Source organism: Pristiophorus japonicus, chromosome 3, assembly GCF_044704955.1.
Source record: "Pristiophorus japonicus isolate sPriJap1 chromosome 3, sPriJap1.hap1, whole genome shotgun sequence".
NCBI lineage: Eukaryota > Metazoa > Chordata > Chondrichthyes > Pristiophoridae > Pristiophorus > Pristiophorus japonicus.
In genome coordinates, this window is record NC_091979.1 from 312028733 (window position 1) to 312046280 (window position 17548).

Genomic DNA, 17548 nt, shown 5'->3' on the forward strand with positions numbered 1-17548 from the left:
GGAGAGTCGGGAGTGAATATTTCAGACCATACATAACTGGGATTGCTTCAGTGTAATTGCTGAAAGGTGACCCGCCGGTGCTTGGAATGTGTTATATACTGATACTAAAGTTTAGAGTCTTCGTTGTAAAACTTCACTTCCAGCAAAAGTGCAGCTCAAAACGTCACCCGAATATCTAAATTGTGTGTGCGACTGCCACAATTGGCAATTAGGCTACCAATGGAGACTGTAGTCGCTGGTGACATTTTTATTTCAGTTAAAATATAGAAAATTTATACCACAGACGCTCGATAGCAATAATATAGAACCATTTACAACACTGGCTGCACAGGGAGAATGGCCTTGCAGCATTTTCGACAATACTGGTCAGTGAACTATTTACAGCGTAAGTGCCAGACTGAATCTTTTACAACACAGTAATTTACTGCAAGCATTACAGTCTACATAGTTCCTTAAAAGGGAACCAAAAAACAATACACTTCGAGTTCTGAAAGATGCCAAGAGTACTTCCAGTCTAAAGCCCGCAAGAGGGAGCTGGCAATCGGCTGGTCACGAACTGAAGTCTTTCCCCCACCCCCCCCCCCCCCCCCCGGCCCCCCTACCCCGGGATGTCCCGGTCACTCCGTTCCTTATTGTCCATCCCCGGATCAGGGTCACTGGCAGGTATGCAGCCTTGAGGTCTTGCTGGCCCCGTGATTTCCTGCTCTCTGCATCCGACACGAGAAGCCCTGTGCACAGTCGCACCGCTGGAATATCTCCAGACCGTGCGAGCCTTTCCGCTTGTGCTTGGTGCACACCTGGCCTTCCTTCAGCACAGGCTTGCAAATCTTGGACCAGAAGTGTCGGGCACAACAGAGTCCTTGGGCGCAGTCGGAAGATCGGAGGCACACGTCGCCTTCTTGTCCTGAAACAGTGAAGACAAAGAGATACTTATAATGCCTCAGCTCCCAGCCACCACCTCAGTCCGCTGCTCCCTGTTGAAGCAGGCTCGCCGGGTTTGCTCCTAACACTCGCTCCACACCCACCTTTAACGGAGTGAGACCTTGCAGGGAGTGTTGTCCTCCTTGGGTGATGATCCGCGGTCGTATGCTGGCCCTCCTGATTCCAACTCTCGAGGATGGTCTCCTCTATCTCGCCTTGAATGTGCTCTGTGTCATTGGGCATACACACGCCTGCAACAAAATCCCGAAATCAGCCAAGTCAATTACTTGCGCTTCTCTCCAAATAGCGGACCATTCCTCACCACTCCGGTCCCCTCCAAAAAAGGCTGGTGACGTTAGGAACCTATCTGGTCTGTGGGGTTTAGATTCTAACGCAGCTCTGCTCACCAAATTCAGTAAGGTTTATGTGCCCCCTCCGGGCTGCACTGAACTCGACTAGGGAAGGAGCTCACAGGCACTGTGGCTGTGAAATGAACTCTCAAGAAAGAGCTTGCATTTATATAGCGCCTTTCGGGACTTTAGCGCTTTACAGCCAATGAAATACTTTTTTTTGTACAATTGTAATGTAGGAAAGGCGAGATAAATATGGCCCAGGACGCTCCGAATTCCCTTGCTCTTGTCCCCGTGGGATCATTTGCATCCCCTGAGAGGGCAGACGTCTTGGCAGCTCCCACATGCTGTGGATTAACACCGCGGGCTGCATCCCAAATTGGACCACTTACGCCACAATTCCCTCGGTCAGACTCAAGGCAGTTTTGCCTCATAATCACCCATTCTTTAGCCACTCGGGACCCCCAAACACCGCCCCCCCTCTCTCCCTCCCTGCACAGTAGCAGTTATCTTCTTTCCTCTCCCACCCTCACCGTCTCCCCACCTCCAATGCTCACCCCTTCCCCCCTCCACGCTCACCGTTGCTGCAGTGGCTCCCCGGGCAGCACATCGCATCTCGGAGACAGCGTTTGCGGCGCCTGCGGCAGTTCAGGCAGTGCTGGGCGCCAGCTCGGGACCCAGAACAGAACTGGTCGGCAGCGCAGTCCTGGTCATCCAGACAATTGGAGAGCTGTAAAGGGAACAGGGCAGAGTGAGTCCCCGAAACACCGTGCAACTCATACACACATACACCCGATACAAACAACACAGATATACCGTACAACTCATACACACATACACCCGACAACACACAACACAGATATACCGTGCAACTCATATACGTACACCCGACAGCACAGATATACCGTGCAATACACACACACAGATATACCCTGTAACGCATACAACACAGATGTATTCTGTAACACACACACACAAACACAGATACACTCTGTAACACACACACACACACACAACACAGATATACCCTGTAACACACACAACATACCCCGCAATACACACGCACAGATATGCCTTGTAACATACACACACACACACAACACAGATACACTCTGTAACACACACACACACACAACACAGATATACCCTGTAACACACACACACAACACAGATATACCTTGTAACACACATACAACACAGATATACCCTGTAACACACACAACCACACCCTTCAATACACACAATACGCTCGACAACACACACAGATACACCCTGCAACAGTCGCACACAGATATACCCTGCAACACACACCCCGCAACACATACGCCCGAGAACACACACAAACACAGATACACCCTGCAACACACGCACTACACACTCAAAATGTTATAACAGGTATTGCTGGGCTGGGATCAAGGTCTGAAACATTCGAAAAGTTGAATCGTAAAACCTTAAATAAGGAATATTCATAATTTCAATGTAAATATTACTAAATAGATTAAATAATGTATTTTGCTCTGACGGAATTGACAGCTGAGTTTGGAAAGCAGACCAGCTTCAGGTGCTAGTTGGGATATATTTACCTGGAATTGGTCGATAGCGTGGTTCTTATTGGCGCTGTGATGGACGGCCACCTGGGGAGTGATACTGACCGGGTGGCCCGGGCTCTGAACCGCTCCATTGCCCGTCTTGATGGCATTGGAATTGAAGGAGCTCACGGCATTGTAGAGGCAGAAAGTGAGCAGCACACTGCCCATCTGCACCGCTTCCAAATACATGGCGAGGAGCGCGATCCGCCACACCAATCGGACACCGAGCCAAATTAGAGGGTGACAGAAAGTAAAATATAATGTGCCTTCACACACTCAACGCCCCCGAACCAGATAGGCTATAAATCCGTCTGTGGAGGTGCCCGGACACTGTCTGCTTGGAGCTCACTCTGGAGCATAAACTTTCCCTGTACTGCTGCCACCGGGCTGGGGAGCGGATTTATAGTTGGCCGTCTTGTTCGTGTTCCCGCCCCCTCGCCATGTGTGACAAAGCCCGGCCTGCACTTTCAAAGGCTCAGCTTATGACGCCCCCGAGAGCCGGCAAACCCGCAGGGTGCCCCGTCCAACCGTAAGGTGCAACCAGCAGCGAATCCCCCTGGATTACAGGGCTGCTCACTGCTCACATTCCTGAGACAGGGACCGCAGCAAGGCTGGACAGTTCTCCCAAGCCCGTCTGTCGCTCTGTGTGTGTGTGTGTGTGTGTCTCTCTCTCTGTCTCTCTGTCTGCTTCTCTCGCTCTCTGTCTCTCTGTCTCTGTCTCTCTGTCTGCTTCTCTCGCTCTCTGTCTCTCTGTGTGTGTCTCTCTCTGTCTCTGTCTGCTTCTCTCGCTCTCTTCTGTGTGTGTGTCTCTCTCTCTCTCTCTCTGTCTCTCTGGCTGCTTCTCTCGCTCTCTGTCTCTCTGTGTGTCTCTCTCTCTGTCTCTCTGTCTGCTTCTCTCGCTCTCTGTCTCTGTGTGTGTGTGTGTGTGTGTGTGTGTCTCTCTCTCTGTCTGCTTCTCTCGCTCTCTGTCTGTGTGTGTGTGTGTCTCTCTCTGTCTCTCTGTCTGCTTCTCTCGCTCTCTGTCTCTCTGTGTGTCTCTCTCTCTGTCTCTCTGTCTGCTTCTCTCGCTCTTTGTCTCTGTGTGTGTGTGTGTGTCTCTCTGTCTCTCTGTCTGTTTCTCTCGCTCTCTGTCTCTGTGTGTGTGTGTGTCTCTCTCTGTCTCTCTGTCTGCTTCTCTCGCTCTCTGTCTCTGTGTGTGTGTGTGTGTATGTCTCTCTCTCTGTCTCTCTGTCTGCTTCTCTCGCTCTCTGTCTCTCTGTGTCTCTCTCTCTGTCTCTGTCTGCTTCTCTCGCTCTCTGTCTCTCTCTCTGCCTCTCTCGCTCTCTATCTATCTCTCTGTCTCTCTCCGTTCTGTCTCTGTCTCTTTCGCTCTGCGTCTCTCGCTCTCTCTCTCTCTCTGTTCATTAATCCACAGCGCGCACATTTAATAAACTGAATTAGGAAAACGAGTGCAGGGGTGTGGGGGAGAGATGTGAAAACGGGGTGGAAAGCGAGCTTTCCTACAGTACGCGGGGCTTTTGTAGAAATCAGACGTACAGGTGCTGGCTGTGGGACCACAATGTCGCAATATTGATCGATTATCCGATGAGTTTCAGGTCTGCTTTTGTTTATTTTGAAGCCATTGAAGAGTTTCAGGGTCCACAGCCTGTCTGGCTGGGAACTGAATATTCAGATAATTCTCGGTCCATTTGCAGCATTTGATCCGTGATTGTAACGGGCTAACTTTGAAATCCACTTGATTAAACATACCCGGGAGATCAAAGAGCCCCGAGCAAATCCACGGCAGGGAAAAGTTTACTCAATGAATTACCGCCCCGGTGCAGTAAAACAAATATAGACTGCTCAGCACTTAATGATAAGCAATTTAAGCCGGCTTCTCTGAACTGCTGCTGTGGGCTTTAACCTTGTGATGAACATATTCTGCGTTCGTTGACCTGCGCAGTTTTTAAAATGGTTAAAAAAAAGTACAGACTCAAGCTGATATAATATTTCCAAAAGCATTAAACATGGGATTCAACATCGATTACTGCGCGCTCTTTTGGAGTTCCTATTTTAACGATGTGTTTTTTTTTGGTTGGTCTCCCAAATTAAGAGTTTGGAATCCACAGACAAGATTCTATTTCTTCGAATTGTTTAAATGTGAATACAATGCAAAGGGTTCTTTGAAGCGGCAGGCACTTTGCTACTCTGATGGTCCTCCACTCACACTCAAAATGATTCCCAATCTCTCACTTGGGCCAAATGTAGTCTATGAGCTGGGGAATGATAATGGTCAGTCTCGTGCATGTATTATAGAAAGACGTGCATTTATATAGCGCCTTTCACGACCACCGGACGTCCCAAAGCGCTTTGCAGCCAATGAAGTACTTTTGGAGTGTAGTCGCTGTTGTAATGTAGGAAATGCTGCAGCCAATTTATGCACAACAAGCTTCCAGAAATAACAGTGTGATCATAGCTAGACAATGTTTTAGTGATGTTGATTGAGGGATACATATTGGCTGGTACACGAGATAATTCCCCTGCTCTTCTTCGAAACAGTACATTGGGATACTTGATGTCCACCTTCCTCATCTGCACAGTACTACATGTAACGTGATTTACGGATTGTACTAAACTGTACCTTGAAATGAAATGCACGCTGGTGCATTGTATGGAACTGCTGTCAGCATCCAAACGAATTGTATGGAATTGCTGACCGCAAGGTACTGAGCTATTTTCCAAGGTATTGTGAACATTTTATATGAATAAAGTATATTTTTGGGAAAAAAATGTCCATCTGAGAGAGCAGCCGAGTCTCAGATTTAACGTCTGATGTGGGTTGAAGGGGAGGATGTGAATCCAAAACGCAACACCACAAAACAGTACAACATTTAAAGATTTGCCTTTGTATAACATCTTCTCATGTTTAGCACAGGTCAAAGCACCTCATGTATGATGAATGAATGTGAAATTAGGCAACCGCAGCAGCCATTCTGAAAACAGCAAGATCCCACAAACAGCAGTAAGAGGAATGACCAGATCATTTGTTTTTAGGGTGGTTGGTGTTGGTATGTTGGCCCAAGATATCAGGAGCACTTTTTTCCTCTTCTTACCATCAAAGTGTCTTTAAGATCCACATGAACCACCACAACAGGCAGATAGAAATTTGATTTATATCTGATTCGAAGTAAAGCCCCTCCGACAGTGTCAGTTTGGATTGAAAATAATAATAATAATACGGATAAGATACTACCAAAAAGGATCTATTAATTTATATTAATGGGGGGAGGGTTGACTGAGGTTCACAAACTGTTTTGTGCTGCTGAGCATTGAAGATGGAAATATGCTAAGGTGATTCAGAACTGGATTAAACATTTTTGCGGTCCTGGGCACGAAGATCATTCAGGCATCCTTGCAAAGCTCCCACTCCCATCGATTAAATCATACTTGTGTAATAAAATGCATGCATAGGCCTGCAGATTGCCTACACATTGCATTAATAATAGAGCAACTCATATCAGAATATACGCTGCTTAAATGAAACATATTTGCATGGAACACATTGTGGGGTCCCATATTTGACCGGGAATGGGTTACATTGTCCCTTGCTTGAGCCTGCCCGAGGTGATTAGAGGAGATCTGGGGATAGATAAATGCGCTGGAGTCTTGTTTAGTTAGCATTGGAGATCAACAAGTATTCCAGAGGTAAGGTGAGAGTGACTGCCCTCAACATCAAGGCAGCATTTGACTGAATATGGCATCAAGGAGCCCTAGTAAAACTGAAGTTAATGGGAATCGGGGGAAAGCTCTCCAATGACTGGAGTCATACCTAGCACAAAGGAAAGTTGTTGTGGTGTGTTGATCATCACAGCCCCACGACATCGTCGCAGGAATGCCAAAAGGGCAGTGCCCGAGGCCCAATCACCTTCAGCTACTTCATAAATGACCTTCCCTCCAACATAAGGTCAGAAGTGGGGATGTTTGCTGATGATTGCACAGTGCCAGTTCCATTCACAACTCTTCAGAAAACGAAGCAGTCCATGCCCACATGCAGCAAGACCTGGACAATATTCAGGCTTAGGCTGCTAAATGGCAAGTAACATTCGTGCCATACAAGTGCCAGGCAATTATTATCTCCAACAAGCAAGAGACTAACCACCACCCCTTGACATTCAACAGCATTACCATCACCAAATCCCCCACCATCAACATCATGGGGGTCACCATTGACCAGAAAATTAGCTGGACCAGCCACATGAATACTATGGCAACAAGAGCAGGTTGGAGGCTGGGTATTCTGCAGTGAGTGCCTGTGCTCCTGACTCCCCAAAGTCTTTCCACCATCTACAAGGCACAAGTCAGGAGTGTGATGGAATACTCTCCACTTGCCTGGATGAGTGCAGCTCCAAGAACACTCAAGAAGCTCGACACCATCCAGGACAAAGCAGCCCGCTTGATTGGCACGCCATCCACCACCTTCAACATTCACTCACTCCACCACCGATGCATCGTGGCTGCAGTGTGCACCATCTACAAGATGCACTGCAGCAACATGCTAAGGCTTCTTCGGCAGCACCTCCCAAACTCGCGTTCACTACCGCCTAGAAGGACAAGGGCAGCAGGCGCATGGGAACACCATCACCTGCAAGTTGCCCTCCAAGTTGCACACCATTCTAACTTGGAAATATATCACCGTTCCTTCATCGTCGCTGGGTCAAAATCCTGGAACTCCCTCTGCAACAACACTTGTTTGTACATTCATGGACTGCAGCAGTTCAAGAAGGTGGCTCACTACCATCTTCTTAAGGGCAATTAGGGATGGGCAATAAATGCTGGCCTTGCCAGCGATGCCCACATCCCATGAACGAATAAAAAAAAATGAATGTAGAATTAATTTTCTCAAAAAGTGTAAATGTGTTGGGTAGAGTCCACAATAGGATAGATTGCACATAGGCTGTTGAAGGAGGTTAAATGAGAGGTGTGGGGGCGGGGGGGGGGGGTGTGGGGGGCGGTGGGGGAAGAAGAGTTCACAATAGAGTAACTTGTATGGGCTGTTGATGGAGATTAAATGAGTGTGGTAGAGCCCACAATAGGGGATTGTACATATTTGATGAAAGAAGCAGGCCTGATGGGCCAAACGGCATTTTGTTAATCCATGTTAGTCATGTCGTTTTATGAGTTTATGATTATTTTCATTCTACAAGTAAAGTCTTGTGTGGCCACTGCATGGCTCATTGTTGGATTTTCAATCAGGGTTTCTCATCTAACTAATCCTCTTGAACAATGGATTCTTCTTAACTGGGTTCCAGTTGAGCCAGCTGCTAAATGGCATTACTTGGAATCTTGTGTGGAAACAAATGGCCCCCATCTGGAGGAATTGCACACACCCATCCTCCGGCTATGGAATGAGCCCTGTCTTCGATTGGCTTTGCTAATGCTGATACTACAAGTACCTGTACCAGCTTGAGATGGGTAGCCACTTAGAGTAATGCAGTTATTAAAGTAAATTTCCCAGAATGGATGAAGATCCATTAGATTGCTCGATAGACTCGACTAACCAAATGCTTTCCTGGCTAGCCTCACCCCTTGCACCTTCCTTAAACTTGAGCTCATCCAAAATTCTGCTGTCCGTATCGTAACTCGCACCAAGTTCCGTTCACATATCACTAATGTTCCCTGTAAGCTGCGCTTTGTTCTGTCCGGCCTGTTACTTTTAGTGCGTGGTCTCTTTAAATTTCCAAGCAAGCATGATATTTTCAATAGTGAAGCAGCCTGCGTGGGACCTTTCTCATTATGGCTTAGAGGGAACAGTGGCCACCATCATCATCATCATCATCATCATAGGCAGTCCCTCGAAATCGAGGAAGACCTGCTTCCACTCTAAAAGTGATTTCTCAGGTGGCTGTACAGTCCAATGCGGGAATTACAGTCTCTGTCACAGGTAGGGCAGACAGTGGTTGAAGAAAAGGGTGGGTGGGGAGCCTGGTTTGCCGCACGCTCCTTCCGCTGTCTGCGCTTGATTTCCGCATGCTCTCGGCAACGAGACACGAGGGGCTCAACGCCCTCCCGGATGCTTTTCCGTCACCCTTGTGCTCACTGATCTACATTGGCTCCCGATCCAACAAAGCTTCGATTTTAAAATTCTCAATCGTGTTTTCAAAGCCCCTCCCTATCTCTGTAACCTTCTCCAGCCCTACAACCCTCCAGGGTCTCTGCACTGCTCCAATTCTGGCCTCATACGGATCCCTGATTTTCATCACTCAAATATTGGTGACTGTGCCTTGGGCTGCCTTGGGCTCTAAGCTGTAACTCCTTCCCTAATACCTTTATCTCAACAACAACAACAATAACAATTAAGATCTTCCTTTAAACCTACATCTTTGACCAAGCTTTTGCTCATCTGTCCAAATAGCTCCTTATGTGGCTTGGTGTCAAACATTGTTTGATAGCACTCCTGTTAAGTGCCTTGAGACATTTAACTGCATTAAAGTCACTATATCACTCCAAGTTGCTGTTGATATACTCTCCTGATTATAGGAGCATGCAATAGGAAAATGAACCTCAAACTGTCAACTGTGCATCAATCTGAGGTCAGTAAAATGGAGTTCCACTCATCGGCATCAAAAGGTTCAAATTTAATTTCGGCAAAAAGCCAACGGGACATTATTTTTAAAAAAAGGTTAGATATAAGGTTGAAATATTGCTAGGGTAGTTCAACAACAATAGCTTTCATTTATACAGTGCTTGTAACACAGTTGACCATCCCAGGACTTTTCACAGGAGAGTCATCAAAAAGAAATTGACACCGAGCCAAAGAAGCAGACAAATGGAGGACAAAAATGCTTGATCGAAGAGGAAGGTTTGAAGCAGCGTCTTAAATGAAGAGAGAGAGGTGGAGAGGTTTGGGGAGGGAATTCTAGAGCTTAGAGTTTAGATGGTCGTAGGCACAGCCACCAGCGGTGGACCGATGATAGTAAGGGATACAGAGTTCTCGAAGGGTTGGAGGGCTGGAGGAGGTTACAGAGATGGGCAGGGGCAAGGCTATGGAGGGATTTGAACATGAGGATGCGAATTTTAAAACCAAGGAGTAGGTGGCCTGGTCCCAGTGTGTGTCAGTGAACACAGGATTGTGGGCCTTGGTGCGAGTTAGGATATGGGCAGCAGAATTTTGGATCACCTGAAGACTAAGGAGCATGGAAGATAAGAGAGCTTTGGAGCAGCTGATTGAGGAGATTACAAAAGCATGCACTGAGGCAGGGGCAGAGATGTTATAGAGGTGGAAGTAGGTGTTCTTGGTGATGGAGAGGATGTGTGGTTAGAAGCTCAGCACAGTGTCAAATGGAAAGCAGAGGCTGCAAAGGGGATGTTTCAGCCTCACCTCTCCTTATCGCTGTAACCGCCACCAGCCCTACAACCATCTGAGAACACTTCGTTCATCCAACTCAAGACTTATCCCCCACTGCACCACTATTGGCGGCCATGCCTTCAGTTGTCTAGGCTTGAAGCTCTGGAATTCCTTCCCTAAACTTCTGAGTCACTCACTTCCCCTTTAAGAACCTCCTTGAAACTTATCTCTTTGACTAAGCTTTTAGTCACCCTACTTAACATCAGTTTATTTGGCCTGGTGTCACTTTTTGTCTTTTTATGCTTTTATGAAGCGCCTTGGGACACTTGCCTACATTGTAAGTGTTATAATAAAAATGCAATTGTTGTAACATATATTATATGACAATAAGGAATTAATCAATGAGTGTGGAGTTAAAAATGAAACCAGAACATACTGGTATCAAAACTGTAGAATCTTTTGAAAACTACATAGTACCATCAAACTCTGCTGGTGTGCAAACCCCAGGAGATTTATTTTCATATCAATGTGTGCAACATGTGTTTTGATAAATATGTTTTCTCCGAAAGCTGTTTTGTCCCACTCTTTTTCATTATTAGTAGCAGCTCGTTTGAGTCTCTTGCGGTTTCAATGTTACTTCATAGGGATATGACTGGAAGTGAACATGATTTAATACTTAATTTAGTGTATTTTAGGACAAAAATCGAATCTGCATAGGATGTTTAAGGGAAAACAGCAACACTCCTTACGTGAAATCGAGCAATATTTAAAGCACCACGTCGCATTTTGAACGAGAGATGCTGTCTATGTTAAGTTAGCATATTCAGATGCCTGGGCCTACATGTAGTTTCTCGGTGTGTTGGTGCAAACATCGCACCACCACACCTATCCTACACCATGAATATGCAGTCTCCAGAGAAAAAAACCCATCATCAGGTACAGCAAGTGATCAGGAAGGCCAATGGAATCTTGGCCTTTATTGCAAAGGGGATGGAGTATAAAAGAAGGAAAGTCTTGCTACAGCTATACAGGGTATTGGTGAGGCCACACCTGGAATACTGCGTGCAGTTTTGATTTCCATATTTACAAAAGGATATACTTGTTTTGGAGGCAGTTCAGAGAAGATTCACTTCGTTGATTCCGGAGATGAGGGGGTTGACTTATGAGAAAAGGTTGAGTAGGTTGGGCCTCTACTCATTGGAATTCAGAAGAATGAGAGGTGATCTTATCGAAACATATAAGATTATGAGTGAGCTTTACAGGGTAGATGCAGAGAGGATGTTTCCACTAATAGGGGAGAATAGAACTAGAGGGCATAATCTTAGTATAAGGGGCCCCACATTTAAAACAGAGATGAGGAGGAATTTCTTCTCTCAGAGGGTTGTGCATCTGTGGAATTCGCTGCCTCAGAGAGCTGTGGAAGCTGGGACATGGAATAAATTTAAGACAGAAATAGAAATTTTCTTAAATGATAAGGGAAAAAGGGGTTATGGAGAGCGGGCAGGGAAGTGGACCTGAGTCCATGATCGGATCAGCCATAATCATATTAAATGGCGGAGCAGGTTCGAGGGGTTGTATGGCCTACTCCTGCTCCTATTTCTTATGTTCTTATCACGGTCCCTCGAAACGAGGATGACTTGCCAAAAAGGGATGAGTACACAGGTGTTTCAATGAAGGACCTAATATTCCAGGACCCGAACTACATATTGAAGAGTGGAAGATGCCTGTGCGTGGAGTTTTTTAATGTGGGGTGGCCGTTGCACACCAGCCACCACACGGGCTTGACAGAGCTAGGTCTTGGTCCAGTGGCAAGGATTAACTAAGACGACTGGAGACCAGCTCTGCTGCACAGACCTAGTGCGCACACATATCGCAGTGTGGGCTGGCCCGTGCTGCCCCTGGGCTCTCGCCTCTTCTGGGCCCCAAACTCACGCCTCTCCTGGGCCCCGATCACGTCCCTCTATGAACTCTCGCCGCTCCTTCACCTCGACCTAGCAGTTCCTGCTGTACCTGCCCACGCTCCAAATCAGCAACCTGGATTTGGGTGACATCAAATCCAGTCACCCTCTTCACAGCTGTCGCCCTCCTGCAGCAGCACGCACTGCTCCCTGCAGTGCTATGTCGGCGCACGTTGCTCCCTCTAATGGCCCCGGCCTACTCAGCAGGCCGGGGCCAGAATACAACCACTACACCAGCAAAGACATGCCGATCCAGGCCGACTAGAACAACCTACCACCAACCCGTCTCAAATCTAGAAGGCCGTTTTGGACCGTCGCCGAAGCCCTTCAGCCATCTCCCCTCAGCCTTGATAACCGATGGCAAAATGCTTGGAAGAACTGCGACATAAGGAATGGATTCGTTATAGAGGACCCCACAGTTCAACCTAAAGGATCAAACCTTCCTCACAAACAGTGGACAATCATCAACCACCTCACAACCGGTCACGGTCGATGCTGCCACCTTCTCCATAGGTGGATGATTAAAGCCTCCCCATCATGTGACTATGGAGCTCCTAATCAGACCCTGGAGAACACCATTGAGCACTGCCCTCAGAGGGAATTCAGAGGCAGCCTACGAGATATCCATGCTGTTACACCGGAAGCTTTGGTCTGGATATCCGACTTTGATTTTTTTCGGGTCCGAAGGAAGCCTCCAACTGCAATTTTTGGCGCATTGACATTTGATTTGCTTTGCTACTACATATGAAAGACAAAGAAGCACTACGTCCCTTACTGCTCCTTTTATTTGGCTGGAGTATCCTGGATGGTTGAGCGAAATGAAGATCAATTCAGTCTTCTCAAACTTTCAAAATGTGTATCTAAATTTAACTCTTGGAAAGGCACGACAGGTTAGTTTTGAAAAAATGTGGACCAATGATAACAATGTAAAACATTTTTAAGTGTGAGAGAAAAAAAATCTAACCAACAGTTCATTTAAACGTAATTGTGAGTGTATTGCCATTGATCAGAATCTGTGGTTGTTATAACAACACAGCCAGTGCGGGAAGTGATGTGAAAAGTAGGTTGTTTAGGGAGCTCTTTGATGAAGTGAGATCAAGCAGAATTGTCAAACTGCACTAAGCTTGCGTCTTAATCAGGCTTCTGGGGATATGGCGTTTACACAAACACGCCACTTTGAATGTTAGTGCCCCCCCCCTCTCTCTATGGACTGCTACTCAGTAAAACATAGAGCTCGGTACATCTAATCCTTATTGGCTGCCAAACTAATCCATTCGGACTACAATGGCTGCTCAAGTGAGCTCCCGAAATACACGTCGATTTTGATTAGAATTGACATACAGAGCAAGATCTGAAGCTAAGTACTTTGGATCCAGAACAAAAGTAAATACCGAACGCCATCTTGTGGTCCCCAGTGCAGTGGCTGTGAACCTAATGCAGTAGCTTGCGACTATTAAATCAGTTCAACCCTTTTTCCATTTATTGGTATTAAAGTGACATAAGATCGCTTATCGTGCAGTTTCCATCGCTTGTACCTATTGTCACCCGGTAAAAAATAAATGATTTACTGCTGGCAATTCAGAAGCAGCAAGCCATCTTTCACCTGGATTGAGTCATCATCATCATAGGCAGTCCCTCGGGATCGAGGAAGACTTGCTTCCACTCTTAGCATGAGTTCTTAGGTGGCTGTACAGTCCAATACAAGAACCACAGTTTCTGTCACAGGTGGGACAGATAGTTGTTGAGGGAAAGGGTGGGCAGGGAGTCTGGTTTGCCGCACATTCCTTCCGCTGCCTGCGCTTGATTTCTGCATGCTCTTGGCGACAATACTCGAGGAGCTCAGCGCCCTCCCAAATGCACTTCTTCCACTTAGGGCGTTCTATGGCCAAGGACTCCCAGGTGTCAGTGGGGATGTCACAGTGGTTTGCAAGGGAAATCTGCTCGGCACTATCAAAGATTACCACGATCACTAAAGAGGGAGGCGAGGTGGTTGTTGTGCTGGGTATACTTGATGGAATAACTAGCATTTGGAGCATATGTTTTATTTTATCTCGTTGTTGGCCTGTTCCCTATGGCAACTGCTATTTTCTTTTGCTCACATAATATTTTCTGTAAATGTTTAGCATGAACGTTACTGGTTTTAGTTGATCTAAACTGTCATTATTTTTTCATTTCCTGTTGCTTCCTGTAAGCGTTAGCCTCCAGTGCGGAATACACTTAAAAGGAAAATGACTTCCTCGGATTTTAGTTCCCTCAGCAAAATACCGGTTCCGGGACACTACCCGTAGTGGAAAAAGACTAGTATTTATATAGCTCCTTCCATGATCTCAGGACATCCCACAGCGATTTATAGTCAACAAAGTACTTTTGGAGTGTAGTCACTGCTGTAATGTAGGAAACACGGCAGCCAATTTGCGCATAGCAAGCTCCCACAAACAGCAATGTGATAATGACCAGATAATCTGTTTTAGTAATATTGGTTGCAGGATAAATGATGGCCAGGACACTGGGAGAACTACCCTTCTTTGAATAGTGAGGGCAATCAGGACCCTGGTTTAAAGTCTCATCTGAAGACTGTACTGGAGTGTCAGCCTGGATTATGTGCTTAAGTCTTGATAGTAGAATATGTACCCTGGACCATGGGCAGTAATGATGTAAACACTGATATCTGATATCAACATAAAAGCAGTTTAGGACCAAGATGAGGAGAAACTTCTTCACTCAGAGAATTGTGAACCTGTGGAATTCTCTGCCGCAGAGAGTTGTTGAGGTCAGTTCGTTAGATATATTCAAAAGGGAGTTAGATATGGCCCTGATAGCTAAAGGGATCAAGGGGTATGGAGAGAAAGAAGGAAAGAGGTACTGAGGTGAATGATCAGCCATGATCTTATTGAATGGTGCTGCAGGCTCGAAGGGCCGAATGGCCTACTCCTGCACCTATTTTCTATGTTTAAAATGTAACGGCAATTTATTCAGCATGGAATATGCTGAATTTTAGAAGAGGGTGTCTATTCCCCATAACAATGATTAAATGCCTCCAAAAGCCAACTGAAACTGTTAGAACCTGAATGGTTTCTAAAAGAACGTATGAAATACTCATCCCATCACTTTACTGGTGCACTTGAACTGCCACTTACACATTGAGGCAAAGTACTTTTGGGTTAAGTTGATGTGAATGTGGCATCTCACACCGGAGTTCACTAAATTAAGAGATGTTGGCTCATGGCCAGTTGGTGGCCTCATCACTTTGAATGTACATTGGCTGCAGTATAACTCCAGATCGATGCAAAGCAGCATTTTAAAAGTGCCCGTGTTTTTTCTTGGGAATTTCATGAGCTTGCTTCTCGCATTCCCCTAACATTTAAAATGACTGGCTTGGTGAATGGAACTCAGATTATACATCTAAGCATCCATGTGCTGAACTCCTTGTCAGTATAATTCATGTACGCCAGCTCGACAGTCAGTGGGGCCAAAATTGCTCCTTTTTTTAAGGGCAGCTACCAGAGGCGGTAACGGGGCGGTAATGAGTTTCCGTCCAGTCAGGACGGACTCTCTGACGATCGGGGCATTGCTCTCCTGATTTTTTGAGGCAGAGAAGGTATCCGCTCGCTCCCGTGCGAACGGCGGTAGTAACGCCTGAAAACAAAATTGCCCTCAAATAATTGAACAGCCGCTTGCCGGCAGGAAGCTGCCAATGGGCGGGCGGCGCGTCCGCCTTTAAAGGGGAGGGTGCACCGACGTGGCCGCCATTTTATTTTAATTGTCAGCCGACTCTGCAATCAGCCCGACAATGGTGGCAATGGGTTCGGCCGGGCCGCCAGCTGGCAGCACCGGCATCCCATCTTGATTGCCGGCCTGCTGGCCTGGCCGAAGCCTTCCCGGTGGCCCAGTGGGCATCAAATAAGCCTCACATGTGTCCCTCTCCTTTAAGTGAAGGGGAGGGACATTGCTAAGCATCAGCGGGGCACGGCACATCCGCGTCGCACTGAGGACATCGCCCGCCTTCTGCCCCGCATCTTCTGTATCCATCAGCAGGGGAGGCTCACCAGCTGGAAGCACACATCAGAAATTCAGGCACATGCTGCGTTATGCATTTTTAACCATTTAAATCAATGGTCAGAAAATCATGTGCAGCACACATCCAGATTTCCAATATGTGCTGCTAGTGGGCAAGGGTTCCCTTGGGAGTGCAAAGTGAGAAAAATAAAGCTAGAATACCATATATATATATAATCACACTTCCTTATTTTAAGAAATACAAGTATAATTTCTTCATTTTATTATATTGATCTTGCTGTGCTCTCTACAAGATGCAATAGGTTGAATAAAGCATTGAGCCTTTTCCTGTCATTGTCAAATGTTTCTAATCAACTTAAGAAATAAGGAGAGTTGCAGCTAATAGGACTTTGGGTACGTACTTGCTTATTTATGAATATTTGTCTCAATTCAGAGCAGTTATGATTTAGTTTCTTTATAAAAAGCACAACACTTACATGCAGAATACCAAAATGTTCCTTAGTGCAAAGGTTAAGGGCCAAGTTCTGCTTTGGCAGTAGCCATGCCTAGAAGGGGAAATCACATGTTTTGTTGCTTTTGTTCCTTTGCTAATCCTTTATGCTTAGTAACCGTTGCTGGATAACACAATTTAACACTAATCCAGTTGATTTGATTCACTCGTGCAATTTTCAGTTGCGATATGCTATCTTTATGTCAATGTATGACTCTGCTTCTGAACTCACAATTCTGCTTAAGACTCTACATTGCTCTAAACTCACAATCGTAACATCCTGATTAAGAAACTTAATACAGTTATGGCTAAACAACTGGACCAAACAGCATTAATTGCATGCCATCTCGTCAGTAAGGCAATGTCCAAAGGTTTCCTAATCTTGAATATTATGTTATCAGTCCAAAAAATGCATATCTCAGTCCTCTCAGTGTTACGCATTCAGGGAAGTATATTTAGAATCGATCATCACATTATATTTCAGTCCCTCCCAAGCCAGCGATGTGAATGAGCAGCACATTCTCTTCATTCAGACATTAGGCAAGGATCCCTCTTTTTGTTTGCTTTGGTGATTGAGCCTATGGCTATGGCAATTTGATCCAGCTTTGACAATAGTGGAGCAGACTACAGAATGTAAAGGAAAACGTATCGCTGTAGGCTTGATCTGTTCTTTATCTTTCCCAAGGCAGCTGTTCACCCCTGTGGCACAGAGTGAATAACTGAGTATGGAACATACTCTGATTTTAAGGTTAACCACGATGCTGTCGTGGACTTTTTCTGTTCCACTTTTCCCTTTTGCTGGTCCTGCCGGTATGTGGAGCCATTGAAGGACCTTCCCCAAGTGACCTTCATTTTTTTTGTGTGGGGGAGGGGGTGGGGCGGGGGTGGGGGTCAGACTA

General features: G+C 46.1%; 1 protein-coding gene across 1 annotated transcript; it reads right to left on the bottom strand.

Annotated features, from left to right (window-relative positions):
* Positions 1–653: 653 nt before the first annotated feature.
* On the bottom strand, positions 654–3217 carry dkk1b (dickkopf WNT signaling pathway inhibitor 1b). The gene is made up of 4 exons (XM_070875056.1): positions 2855–3217; positions 1851–2001; positions 1026–1172; positions 654–904 (listed from the first exon to the last, which is right to left on the bottom strand). The coding sequence occupies exons 1-4, from the start codon at positions 3047–3049 to the stop codon at positions 654–656; spliced, it is 744 nt and encodes a 247-aa protein (XP_070731157.1). The 5' UTR covers positions 3050–3217.
* Between the last annotated feature and the right edge of the window lie 14331 nt (positions 3218–17548).